This window comes from Piliocolobus tephrosceles, chromosome 7 (genome assembly GCF_002776525.5).
Source record: "Piliocolobus tephrosceles isolate RC106 chromosome 7, ASM277652v3, whole genome shotgun sequence".
NCBI classification, from domain to species: Eukaryota; Metazoa; Chordata; class Mammalia; order Primates; family Cercopithecidae; genus Piliocolobus; species Piliocolobus tephrosceles.
The window spans coordinates 3,711,929-3,724,774 of record NC_045440.1 but is presented as its reverse complement, the minus strand read 5'-3'; the positions used below and the strand labels follow the sequence as shown (position 1 = coordinate 3,724,774).

General features: G+C 40.4%; 1 protein-coding gene across 2 annotated transcripts in view; it reads right to left on the bottom strand.

The window, feature by feature from the left end:
• The window catches only part of PRAG1 (PEAK1 related, kinase-activating pseudokinase 1), a 65,511-nt gene that overhangs the window by 18,408 nt on the left and 34,257 nt on the right, over positions 1-12,846 (bottom strand). For both annotated transcript variants that reach the window (XM_023225272.2, XM_023225273.2), the window contains exon 4: positions 4,197-4,354. In XM_023225272.2, the coding sequence (XP_023081040.1) occupies positions 4,197-4,354 (158 nt within the window). The remainder of the gene's footprint in view (positions 1-4,196; positions 4,355-12,846) is intronic.

The window sequence follows — 12,846 nt, the reverse complement described above, 5'->3', positions numbered from 1 at the left end:
CTAGACATGCATCAGCAAGAGAGGGATTTATAGCCAATTCATACAATGAAAAAATAAGCAGCAATTTTGAAAAATGAGGCAGTCCTAGGGGTTCTGATTTGAAAGGCCTCAAGATATGTGAAGTGCAAACATGTGTAGAACTGAATTTTATATTTGACATATGGATACACATTTTTGGGATGATACAGAAAACAATCTTAAAAGTGATGGTCAGAGCTGGGATGGGGTGTCAGAAAACTGACTTTTCATTTTAACCTTTCTCCATTGTTTGAATTTTTATAAAAAATCTATTCACTTTATTGGAGCAATAATATATGACTTAAAATTCAGTTTAATGGGGAAGGTTTAAATTAGGTTGAAGCTTCACGTCAGTGATATTATGGCTTAGGCCACAGAAAATTTTTAAAAAAATAAATGTTTTTTTCCTCTGGGGTACTCCCATCCCTCCCCACCCTGTTCCGGGCTTGATTTTTCTCCCAGCACTCACTGCCCCTCTGACCAGCAGCTCCTTTACATCTTATCTTTCTTATTGTCTATCTCTCCCTACCAGAATGTAAACCTCTTGAAGGGACTGGGAATTATTTCCGTTACTGAAACTTCAGCATCTAAAATTGTACCCAGCACAGAGTTTGCACTCAACAATATCTGCCAAATGAATGACTGAATTAATATACATTTTTAAAAAATTTGCCAGTAGTAGTCAGCTTATTGAGAAAAACAAGCTGACTACCGTCCATATATGTAATTAGTGTTCTGTATCTCTGGTTTGCCAGCTATAAAAATAAGAATGATGTCACTGCCCTGGTTCATGTATCCATGCAAGTGAGAATATCTATATGAACTGTATTTTCAGACGTCTTATCTACTGCTGGTACCAATGGTTTCAGTTCAACAGAGAACTCTCTAATCTCCTCTAATCTCCTGGCATTCAGAAATGTTTGCTGAACTGCTGAACTGAATTTTAACGTTATCCTACATCAAAGAGGGAAATTATCTCAATGAGACATTAGGTTTGCATATTTACAAGTAACCACTTAAAGCAGGAGGGTCTCCTGATGACCATTTCTGATCATCATTTCCCTCACACATCCAACCATCCATTCCCTGCAAAAACCCTCCCCTTGGCAGCCTTCCTGGATCTGTCCTGACACATGCAGTCTGTCCCTCCTAAACCAAGCATAAACCAAACAACTGCTTCCACAAATTTTCCTTGCACTGAGTTGACTGGCTGTTCAATTGACTTGGACAAATGGGATGACAGATGCACTGGAGGAATACGAAATCTGATACAAGTATAAAGAGGTGAAATTAACATTGATACAAAAGTGGCATTTTGCCACTGTAACATTTAGAATAAACACCTGTTTTAAAAATGTAACAAAGTTAGAGATTTTGATTAGGTTTTCCTTACACAACTAAAACCATCCCCCCCGCCCCCCCCATAAAACTTGAATCACTAACTTTAGCCATTAACCCTGATGCAAGTATAAAGAGGCAAAATTAACACTGATATAAAAGTGGCATTTTGCCACTGAAACATTTAGAATAAACACCTGTTTTAAAAATGTAACAAAGATAGAGATTTCGATTAGGTTTTCCTTATATAACTAAAACCTCCCTCGCCCTGCCACCACCCCACCCTCCACTCCTTCGCCCCTCCTGCCATAAAACCTGAATCACTAACTTTAGCCATTAACGCTATTACATTTCCAAGAAGTTTACACAAACTACTATCATGATATGCCCTGGAATGACTTTTTCCTCCACTCATTCAGGCCAGCCTATACTGTGGATGGAAAAAGTCAATGAAACGCAAAGTTTTCACTAGTGGATTCTTACTGACAAAATAAATGTAGAGTCTAATGGTATCTTTTGGCTTAATGTATAATATTAGAAAGGCAGACACTACATTCAAGTTTCAAAGAACTTCAGTGTGAACTGCTTCTGCTTCTATTTGGATCTAATCTCTCAGCTTAGGTACTATATGCCAAATAGTAACTAAAGTTGCAATGGATAAATATTTCAGTTACAAGATAAAAGTGAGTTAAGGACTCATGGGACTGGAAGATAATTGTGCAATAACAGATCTAAGCTGCTTTGGTAAGCGGTGAGAAGTGAATGAAGGATTTCTCATATTACATGACCAGTAGTTCTGTATATTCTCCAGATTAATGATTAATGTTTAAAAGACATCAAAAAGAAAAGAGAGAGAGACAATGTCATGCCTTTGGTCTTTTGCCAGTTTCAAAACATGGTTCCGGGTACAGAGCCATGCCCAGGGCAGAAGATAGAATGGTTGGCTCTCAGGGGCCAGAGTTCAGTGACAAGGTACATATCTTCTTGTTGACCTGGGAGTCCAAGTTCTGAAGTGCATTTCCACTGAACAACTAGCTTGTGATAAAGGAATACCATGGCAATGCATTCATTTTCATTCTTGTTATTCAGAAATGAACATGAGAAAATATCTGAATAGGTTTCCCCATTGAACTCACAAACCTCCAGCACTGAACTCACAAACCTCCAGCAGCTCTCTGTCTCCCACCTGCACAGACTGCTGTGAGAGTCATGTACAATTCAGCCCCTGCTTCCCACCAAGCTCATGTCCCATTTCCCCTTGCCGGTGTCTATTGAAGCACGTCAGACTGGTCTCATCCTTCTCCCATGTGCGCTGCCATTCCTGCAGCTTTGTTTCTCTTTTAGTGTTTTCTGAACCTGGAAAGCCCTCTCCTCCTCACCCCCTATCTCCCCAGTTCTGGCCACATTTCAGATATGATCTCTAAGTCCCATGTTCTCATAAAGTCTTCCCTAAACCCTCCATCAGCCTTCATTGATTTCTCTCTCTTCTGGAAGCGTTTATAAGAAGCACTCAAGTTCTGGGCTGCCCAATTTCCTACCGTATCCCATCCACCCATGTGCCATGTGTTTTAACCTTATCTTTCCTAGTTAGTTCTTAGGAATCCTGCGAGCAGACATCATGATTTACTGATTCTGAGAAACAAAGTGGTGAAGCCATGAAGTCCAGTTCGCCTGACACCCGCTGGCTGGTGGCTGATGGTTCATTGTAGGTCACTCCCCAGAAGTGATTACAATCCCCCAAGAGAGTGGATCAGAGCTGACCAGCCCAGGGGCTCATGGTCGAGGTGCCCTGCCCTCTATGGAACAATCTGCCTGTTGAATTTCTTGTACAATGGGCTGGGAAAAGGAAGAAGATAAGAGCCTAGAAAAATCTACAGAAAAAGAAAATCTGTTGTTGCTACATTCCTCCCAAATCAAGACTAAGATATTTCCTGTTTTTAAGTAAGAACTGTCAGAGGTTTCTCATCAGAACACAGCACAGACTGACTTACAACACACACTTTTGTCTCAGGCAGTACCTATCGTTTAGGCGGAAAAATGTTGCTGACGGTAAATTTGCAAGAGAACTCTCTCCTGTGTCATTGCCTACTGAGAAGAAATACTTCCATAGAAGTGAAAAAGGAAGTCATGTGAGCACAAGTCTAAATCCAACATGCTAACGCATGCCTAAGAGAAACACAGGAGAGGACACACACACAAAGAATGCTGAAAGGGTGAGAGGGTTTAAATATGACCCATCCAGGCCACAACTGTGGAAAAGCAAGAGTTCCTTTTTAGGGATGTGCCCGATGGAGGACAGACCCACCCATAGGCTTTAGAGCTTAATCCAAAAAGCAGGCTAGATGGTGGCCTAATGAAGTCTTCATGCTTAATTCAGCAAACATGATGTAAACATCTGCTGTGTCCAGTAAGTGTGTGCATGTGCGTACATGCACATGTAGATGCAAAAGAGAGAGACAGAGAGAGAGAGAGAGAGAGAGAGAGAGGATGTGTAGTTTAGGACTAATCCTGAGGACAGAAGTAGAAAGCAGGCCTGTACATAGATGGCTCATTATGGCTCATTACCCAAGGAAACAGGAGCCTTTCAACCTCATCTTCCTCCCGCCATGTTGCCACATCCACACACTTATAACTTGGAGAGGGCAATATGGATGGGTTGGCTTGCGATATATTCAGTAGATAATTTACTTCAACAGCTCCCTGGAAGAGTCTACTTCATTGAGAAAGCAGGACCAAGACAGTAGTCCTTGCTCAGTCCTTCCAAATCCTGCAAGTAACCCACGACTGGTCTGGAAGGTCCAGGAGAATCTAAGCCTCCCCGTCAAGGTCAAGTTTGTTACCTCCATCGCTGCAGGTCCTAGAGTCTGAGGCCAGGCTGTCCGTGGAGCCGGTGGTGAAACTGACGTGGACACCCCTGAAGGATGGGCTGAGGCTCTCTGCAGAGCCCTGGCTCACTTTTTCCAAATCAGAGCTGCTCTTGTTCATTTTTAAAAGGTGCCTGGAAAAGGTGGGAACAAACAATACAAATAACTCATTCGGTTTCCATTCAGAAACCAGGCTGATGGATCATGAATCTACCATGCTCTTGAAACTGGCCAATGTCAGCAAGTTTATTAAAAAAAAAAAAAAAAAAAAAAAAAAAAAAAAAAGGTTTTGGGGGAGACAGTAGAGGTTCTCTTCTGAGTCCTTATGTGCATGAATGGCAGGAGACTTCCTGAGTGTGGTTAGGAGAAGCGAGTCTATTAAATTTAAACAAGCACCAAAATTGTTACATGGAAGGAATTGTCTTCATATTCTGACCCCATCTGCCAAAACATTTGTGTCACCTATTATATCCTGTGTAAAATCTCTACAAAGAAAAATAAAGATATTATCATACACACCAATGTATAGAGATATACAGAGATTGGGTTGTTTTTGCAAGATGCCAGGACAAACGAATTGCAAACTAGGCCTTTACAAGTGGGATTTCTTTTTTTACCTAGTACTCTTTTGCTAAAGCTTCAAAGGGTCTAGATTGTTTCTTGGAATTAAGGAAAACTTTAAATGTGAACCAGACTTCCAGTGACATGCTTAGATAGAACCAAGTTGACATAACCCTTATTCCAGAACAATGGAACCAACCTTTGCTTTTCTGTGAAATCTTTTGTTGCATCTCTAAATAGCATCACCGACAGATCAAGGACAGAAACTACCAGCTTCAAGAGAAAAACACTCGCATTGGAGAAAACAGTTCTATTATTAGGTTGGACGTTTAGCTTATTGATTTCTCCTTCCCACTTTCCAAGGGCCACATGAATATTCATTTCTGATCTGACACTTTCATCAAGAAGGGAGACAGATCACACCAGGTCCAGCTCTTTCCCTGTTGGAAACCTACATACTGATATTTCCCGATGACATTCCTGTTCCTACTACGGCAGATCCATATCTCAATATCTGCTATGGGAAATATACAATACAGTATTGATTTGACACAAGAACGGGCTTATTTAATGCACATGACCTTACAGTCAAGAATTTATTGGCTGTTCTTTGTGTTCAACATTGCCAGGCCTTGTTTTAATTTTCATAGGCACAGGAATCCCTTGTTTATTAACAGGAGGGTTTACAGTTTGTTTGTTACCACAAAAAGCGCCGCTTAGAAAACACGTCCTTCTCCCTACTCCCAATCCTTAGAATTGCATTTTAAAAATGTGTTAAAGCTGTCAAATAAAGTGTGACAGTGATGACAACATCACGACGCCAACGTTACGACTAATCTTCATCTTTGTATCTCAGTGTCACTGTGGGAATCTTGGAAATATCAGTTCCTTAGGAAATGCTATGGCAGTAGCTGATCTTTATCTAACCTGCTGGCAAAATAAAATCAAAGACAGTTTCATACAGTATTCTTATATCCACATCAGATCCACCACTAATAGTTTTCTCCAAGGCAAGCCAGGATATGAAGTCATGCATAACAACTCCTCAGTCTAGGAGATAAGTCAGCTCTGTGGCTATCCCACTACGTTGCTCCCTCCAAAGGGGTCTCTGGAGTTTCTTGGTCTTCAGGCCCAGAAAATCACTAAGAGAGAAACTCCAGCACCATGGCTATGGAGCTGGCACAGCTTCCCATGCCACAAACTTCATGAAATGGATGTAAATAGACAAAACTACAAAATACATAGATATGTGTATGTACAAGCATATATATTCATATACATATGCACACACACAAACACACACACACACTCTTATTTAAAGTAACAGCCAAGATTAAAAGAAAGAACAATTCTCAGGTGTCAGATACAGAGGGAACTCCACACACAGGCAGTACAAGGGATACTTCAATACTAAGTGTATGTTTACTATAGGTTTCAGTAGACGCTGTTTATCAGGCTAAGGATGTTTATGTCTATTTCAAGTTTTCTAAGGTTTTGTATTTCAACATCAGTTTTGGCTATTAGGGTTTATTAAATGCCTTTTCTATATCTATGGGAAAAAAATTGTATTATGTTTCTCCTTTACTTTGTGAATGTGATGAGTTACGTTAACAGCTTTTCTTAATTAAGCCATGCTTGCACATGTTGTATGAACTTATTTTACTACACATTGCTGGATTCAGTTTTATTAATATTTAGTTTAGGATTTTTACATTTACATTCAAATAGAGGCTAGCCCATAATTTTTCTTTCTTGTCCTGTCCTTGTCCAATTTGGATATAAATGTTAAATTAGAATTATAAAATGACGGCTGGGTGCGGTGGCTTCCTCCTGTAATTGCAGCACTTTGGGAGGCCAAGGCGGGCAGATCATTTGAGGTCAGGAGTTCAAGACCAGCCTGGTCAACAGGTCAACCCCATCTCTACTAATAACACAAAAACTTAGCCAGGCATAGTGGCATGTGCCTGTAATCCCAGCTACTCAGGAGACTGAGGCAGTAGAATTGCTTGAACCCCAGGAGGCGGAGGTTGCAGTGAGCCAAGATGGAGCCACTGCACGCCAGCCTGGGTGACAGAGTGAAACTGTGTCTAAAAAAAAAAAGAATTATAAAATGAATTGAGTAACTTTCACTTTTTAAATTATCTCATGTAGTTTTTTTTTTTGTTGTTGTTGTTGTTGTTGTTGTTTTTGAGATGGAGTCTCGCTCTGTCGCCCAGGCTGGAGTGCAGTGGCGCGATCTTGGCTCACTGCAAGCTCCGCCTCCCGGGTTCACACCATTCTCTTGCCTCAGTCTCCCAAGTAGCTGGGATTACAGGCACCTCCACCTTGCCCGGCTAGTTTTTTGTATTTTCAGTAGAGACGGGGTTTCACCATGTTAGCCAGGATGGTCTCGATCTCCTGACATCGTGATCCGCCAGCTTACGCCTCCCAAAGCGCTGGGATTACAGGCATGAGCCACCGCACTGGGCCTTATCTCACGTAATTTTTATAAGATAAGCATTATGTGTTCTCTGGAAGATTGTGAAAACTTGCCTATAAAACCATCAAGGACCAGTTGCTGTATAAGTGAGATCAGTAAAGATCTGGTTCTGATAAATCTAGGACCAACATTTTCAAGACAGAGGCCCAAGAAACAGACTGGAGGATTAACAAGTCAATTCATGGTACTCACACCAGCTATTTATCATGTAAAGAAAGAAAGAAAGTAGAGCCATATCTCATACCATATAGAAACATGAATTTTCAACAGAAAAGAAACACCCATTAAATTTTAAATTCATCAGAAAAAATAACAGAAAACTTCATGAACTTGGGGTAGGAAATAACTTTTAAAATAAGGGCTAAAAACAGCAATATAAAGAAAAAGATAAATCCAACTACTTTAAAACTTAAAACTTCTGCCTGATAACATAAAAGGCACTATTAAAAAGTGAAAAAACAAAAAACACAAAAAACAAACCTTGGAGTAGCCAACTCACATCTTTGCAACCCACATAACTAATAAAGTATTGGTATGCAGAATAGAAAAAGAGTGCCTATAAATCTAAGAAACAGACAAATGACCCCATTTTTAAGTGGAAATGAACAGGCAACTCACAAATGAAACATGAAAGGCCACTCAACACATGAAAAGATGATTAAATTTATGAATGATCAGATTATAAATAAAACAGGATTTCATTTCATACCCATCAGATCGGACTGGCAACATCAGATTTTGTTAAAGATCTAGAGAACTAGGAACTCTCTCACACTGTTTCTGAGACTGTAGATTGGTAAGCTCCCACACAGGACGACAAGTGATGAATCTTGTGAAGTTAAATACACACATTCCTATAATCCAATCACTCCGTTTTTGGGTATATATATTCTTGAGCAACGTCACTTAAATAACTAGGAATGAATGAATGGTTAAGTCACTTGAATGGGTCACTAGCAGTTTATTGACCAGCAGTTTATTTTAACAAAATAGAACAGAACAGAAAATATGAAAATATATAGAAAGGATTTGTGAAACTTCATTTTGTAAAACTTTTGTTTCAGATGTGTGTGTTTGTTGGGCCATGATATTAAATATGTTTCTTACTGTTGGTCACGGTTTTTAAAAAAGGCTAAAAATTACTGCTCTAGAATATGAGTCAACAACGTCTTCCTTAAAGGGCCAGATGGTAAATATTTTAGGCTCATGAACCATAAGGACTCGGTTGCAACTACAGAACTCTGCTGTTGTAGCTGGAAAGCCACCATAGAAATTAGTGGCATGTTTTCTAATAAAGCTTTATTTACAAAAACAGATGGCTGGCATGTGGGCAATCAGTTACTGGTTGGTCTTGACCAGCCTTGCCCAGTAGAATTATAATGCAAGCCATATATGTAATTTAAAATTTTCTAGTAGCCACATTTAAAAAATATAAAATAAATGGGAAAAAATAATTTTAGTAATATATTTTAATATAATGTATTCAAAATATTGTCATTTTAATCTCTAATCAGTATAACCTATATCAATTATTAATGAGATATTCCATATATTTTTTTCATTCTAAGTCTTTAAAATGTGGCATGCATTTTATATTTACATACATTGCAATTCTGACTAACCACATTTTAAACTAGTGGCTACCATACTGTGCAGTACAGAGCAAGAGAAACTCTTATAAGTGGAGAAAGATGTTCACAATGTTACAAATAGCAAATAACCTTGTAAACTGTTAAACTGTGCTTCAACAAAAGAATGAAAACATTGTGGTATAGTCTTTTAGTGGGATGCTTTATAGCCGTCAAAAAAAAAAAAAAAAATGACGGATTTTAGGGTAGCAATATGAAAGAATATCTTAAAATGCTGAGTATTAAAAGTAATTTACTTTTAAAAGGCTCAAGTAAAGTGTGATGCCATTTGTATACAGATTAAAAACATGTAAGGATATATACAGATTTTATAGAGCACGTAATAAAATGTAAATAGTACTCATCAACTTCAAGACAGTGATTGCTCTGGGTAGCAATGGGAGGTTGAAATGGGAATTGGATAGGGAGGGATCTTCCACAGTAGCAGTAATAGTTTATTTTTAAAAATTCTAAAGCAAATGGCAAAATGTTAATATTTGAAAAATCTTAGGGAACACCGGCAGGTCAGTTAAATTATTATCTGAACTTAATTGCATGCTTGGAATATTTGATACACTAAAAATGAACATTTCTAGTGAGAAAGCAAATCACAGGGCCTGAATGAGGGCAGGGGGTGACTGCTCCTGTTGATCTGTTGTTGTGCCTCTGGGAGGCAAGGAATACACAAAATAACACAGTGGGATTTCTATCAGACCCCTGAGCGGGAACAGGTAGTCTTAAGGAGGGTTGGTACAGAGCACCGCTGCGGCTGGAAACAGCTGCATCATAGACCTAAGTACTCTTTTAAGACTTGGGAGTTAACGCTTCTGTCTATAGTTACTATGAGGCAGAAGTCACTGCTGTCAAAACTCTCATCAAGTGAATGCAGACAAAATTAGTCTATCCCCGTAATTACAGGATAAATTATCCGCAGGGTGTGTGTGTGTGTGTGTATGTGTGTTAGGTAGGGAGGAAGGGAGCCTCCCAAAGTGGACTTTGGTAAATCTTAGTTTCTAAGCCAAAAGTGGAATTTTCATGGCTTTTGGGATCTAACCGCTGCTTCTTTACTGGAAAAGCTTGAGAAATCCAGGTATCCTGCCAGGTCACTAAAACGGAATAGGTGACCAGGCATGGTGGCCCAAGCCTGTAATCCCAGCACGTTAGGAGGCTGAGGTGGGAGGATCACTTGAGCCTGGAAGTTTGAGACCAGCCTAAGCAACATAGTGAGACCCTGTCTCTATAAAAAAAAGAAAAAAGAAAGAAAGAAAGAAAAAGAAAATCAGAAATCAGTAGGCATTTGGAATGCTCTGTTGTAAATGGGGATATAATATGTCTTGTAATACACATGTAGGTGACCCTTTTGCTTAATAGCAAAATCTTAAAGCTGGACACAATGGCTCACACCTGTAATCCCAGCATTTTGGGAGGCAGAGGCAGGTGGATCACTTGAGGCCAGGAGTTCGAGACCACCCCGGCCAACATGGTAAAACCCCATCTCCGCTAAAAACAAACCAAAAAATTAGCTGGGCATGGTGGTGCATGTCTGTAGTCCCAGCTACTCAGGAGACTAAGGCAGGAGAATCGCTTGAATCTGGGAGGTGGAGGTTACAGTGAGCTGAGATGGTGCCACTGCACTCCAGCCTGGGTGACAGAGTGAGACTCTGTCTCAAAAATGAAATAAAATAACATAAAATAAAATAAAATAAAACCTTACAATGGATGACTCTTTCCTATGAACTGCATTAAAAAGCATCCGCCCTGGAAACCTGTACAATCTGTACTTTTTGAGAATTGCCACTTTAATTAGGGCATGAGCAAAACCACATCAAATTTAAAAACGAAAAGGAAGCTTACCATCAAAGCACAGACTTACAATCAAGTTGTTTTTGTGTCTTTACACTGTGTGTAAAATAGACTTCTTAAGAATCCCTGGAAAAGGCTTACTATTGCAAAGGTGACTTCTCTGAGCCCTAATGGATTGTTCTATCAGACGTGAAGCCAAATGACAACGAGTGTACTCAACACGGTATAGCAAGACTACTTCGTTTTTTTAAAGGCACTTTTCCCTCATTAATAATACTTTGATCTGTCTTTCACAAAACTGGTGCAAACCATCTGCAAAATACTTCCACGGACAAAAACCTCATACTCCAATCTTTTCTCTCTGGTTGGTGAATAACATTCTTATCAGCTACAATGAGAGCAGTCTCCACAGATGTCTTCACTCACGTAGTGTGATAAAAGACGTCTTGTGCTTAACCTCAAACTTCCTTTCTGCCTCCCACTGTTGATTACATACAGTCCAGGCGGGCAGGGTGAAATGTACAGGCCAGTGGCACAGCGTCCTCAGAGCCCCAGCCCTGCAGCTGCTGCCCAGTGTTTTGAGAATAGCTTTTCCCTCCATTGTCCTTAGAGAGAGAGGTCTTGCCAGAGTGGTCTCCATACTATGTTGGTGGAAAGCTGGAAAAAAAGACTCCAGCCGGAAGAGCCATCTGCTAGACTTCCTCATTTGTAGGAACAAGCCTCATCTAAAAATACCCCTGAAGCTTTCAGAATGAGAGCTTTCAGAATGCCCGCAGTCCTTAACGGACGCCCGGCCCGAGTCTGCAGCAGAGAGTGAATCTCAGACTTCCCACGGCTGCTAGAATCCTCATATGACAGCAATATTCAAAGTGTGATTGGGGCCAGTTTTCATTCTCACTGCCCCCGACTTTTGTTCGGTTCACATACATTTGGCCGAGAGCTTTCTGCCACTGGAGCGGAACCTTTGAAAACCCACATAGTGCCAGCGTGCAGTTTCAGACGGGCTCTCTAAATCCCAGCATGCATTCACACCACTGGCTCTTGGGATGGGTCAAATGTACTAGTAAGTTTACCCAAAGGATCTGGAGAAGATCTAAAGGAAAGTTTCAGAGAATCAAATGAATGCTCTGAAAGCACAAACAAGTTTTTAAAAAGTCTATACACGTTTTTTCGATTAAGAAGAAGAAAGGAAAAGACTGGTTTTAAACTCAAACAACCAATAATTGTCTTAATCAAAGACTTGAGAACCTCTTACCATTCTAGACTCGGGCCGTGGTGCCGTCCTCATCAGTGAGGCCTCCCCGGCCTCGTGACCAGCAGGGATAGTGACTTCAGGGTCCCAAGGGGCAGCCCTTGGGTGTGAAGAGCCAGCTTCAGAGGCAGCTGGAATGCTTCTCCAGGCTGCTGTGAATTCACCAGCTCAGAGCTCTCTGTTTCCCTTCAGTTCCTCTCTGACTTTTCTATAAAATGCCACTTCCTGCAAAAGCACAGGAAAACAGAGACGGCTCTGCCTCTCTGACCTGCAGCTTTCAATCTCCAATTGTCTTATTTGGCTCCGTGATTCAAAGCAATTCAAATATGCTCTAGAATACATTAAGTTTCTCTCCATTTATTCTCTACTATTTAGCCACTCACTAAAGTCAAAATCATTAAGCAAATCAAGTTTTCTTGGTGGATAAGAACACCCTGTTTTTAACTTATTACATGCCTGTATTACCTGCAGTGGATCTTCCTCCTTGTCTATCCTCAATACCTTTCCCAGGCTTTTCAGCATTAAGTCTATTTTGTGCCCAGTACTGTTAGGTGTTGGGGATACAATGGTTAACAGAACTGACAAGATCCCTGTGCTTGAACAAACCTACAGACCTAGAAGAGAAATATTTACCAAGCTCCTCTAGTGAGAGACCAATTAACATCTTCTTTTTAATTTTTTTTTTTATTTTTTGAGGCAGTCTCACTCTGTCACCCAGGCTGGAGTACACTGGTGTGATCTCAGCTCACTGCAACCTCTGTCACCCAGGCTGGAGTGCAGTGGCATGATCTTGGTTCACTACAACTTCTGCCTCCCAGGTTCAAGAGATTCTCATGCTTCAGCCTCCCGTGTGGCTGGGACTACAGGTACACGCCACCACACCCGGCTACGTTTTGTATTTTT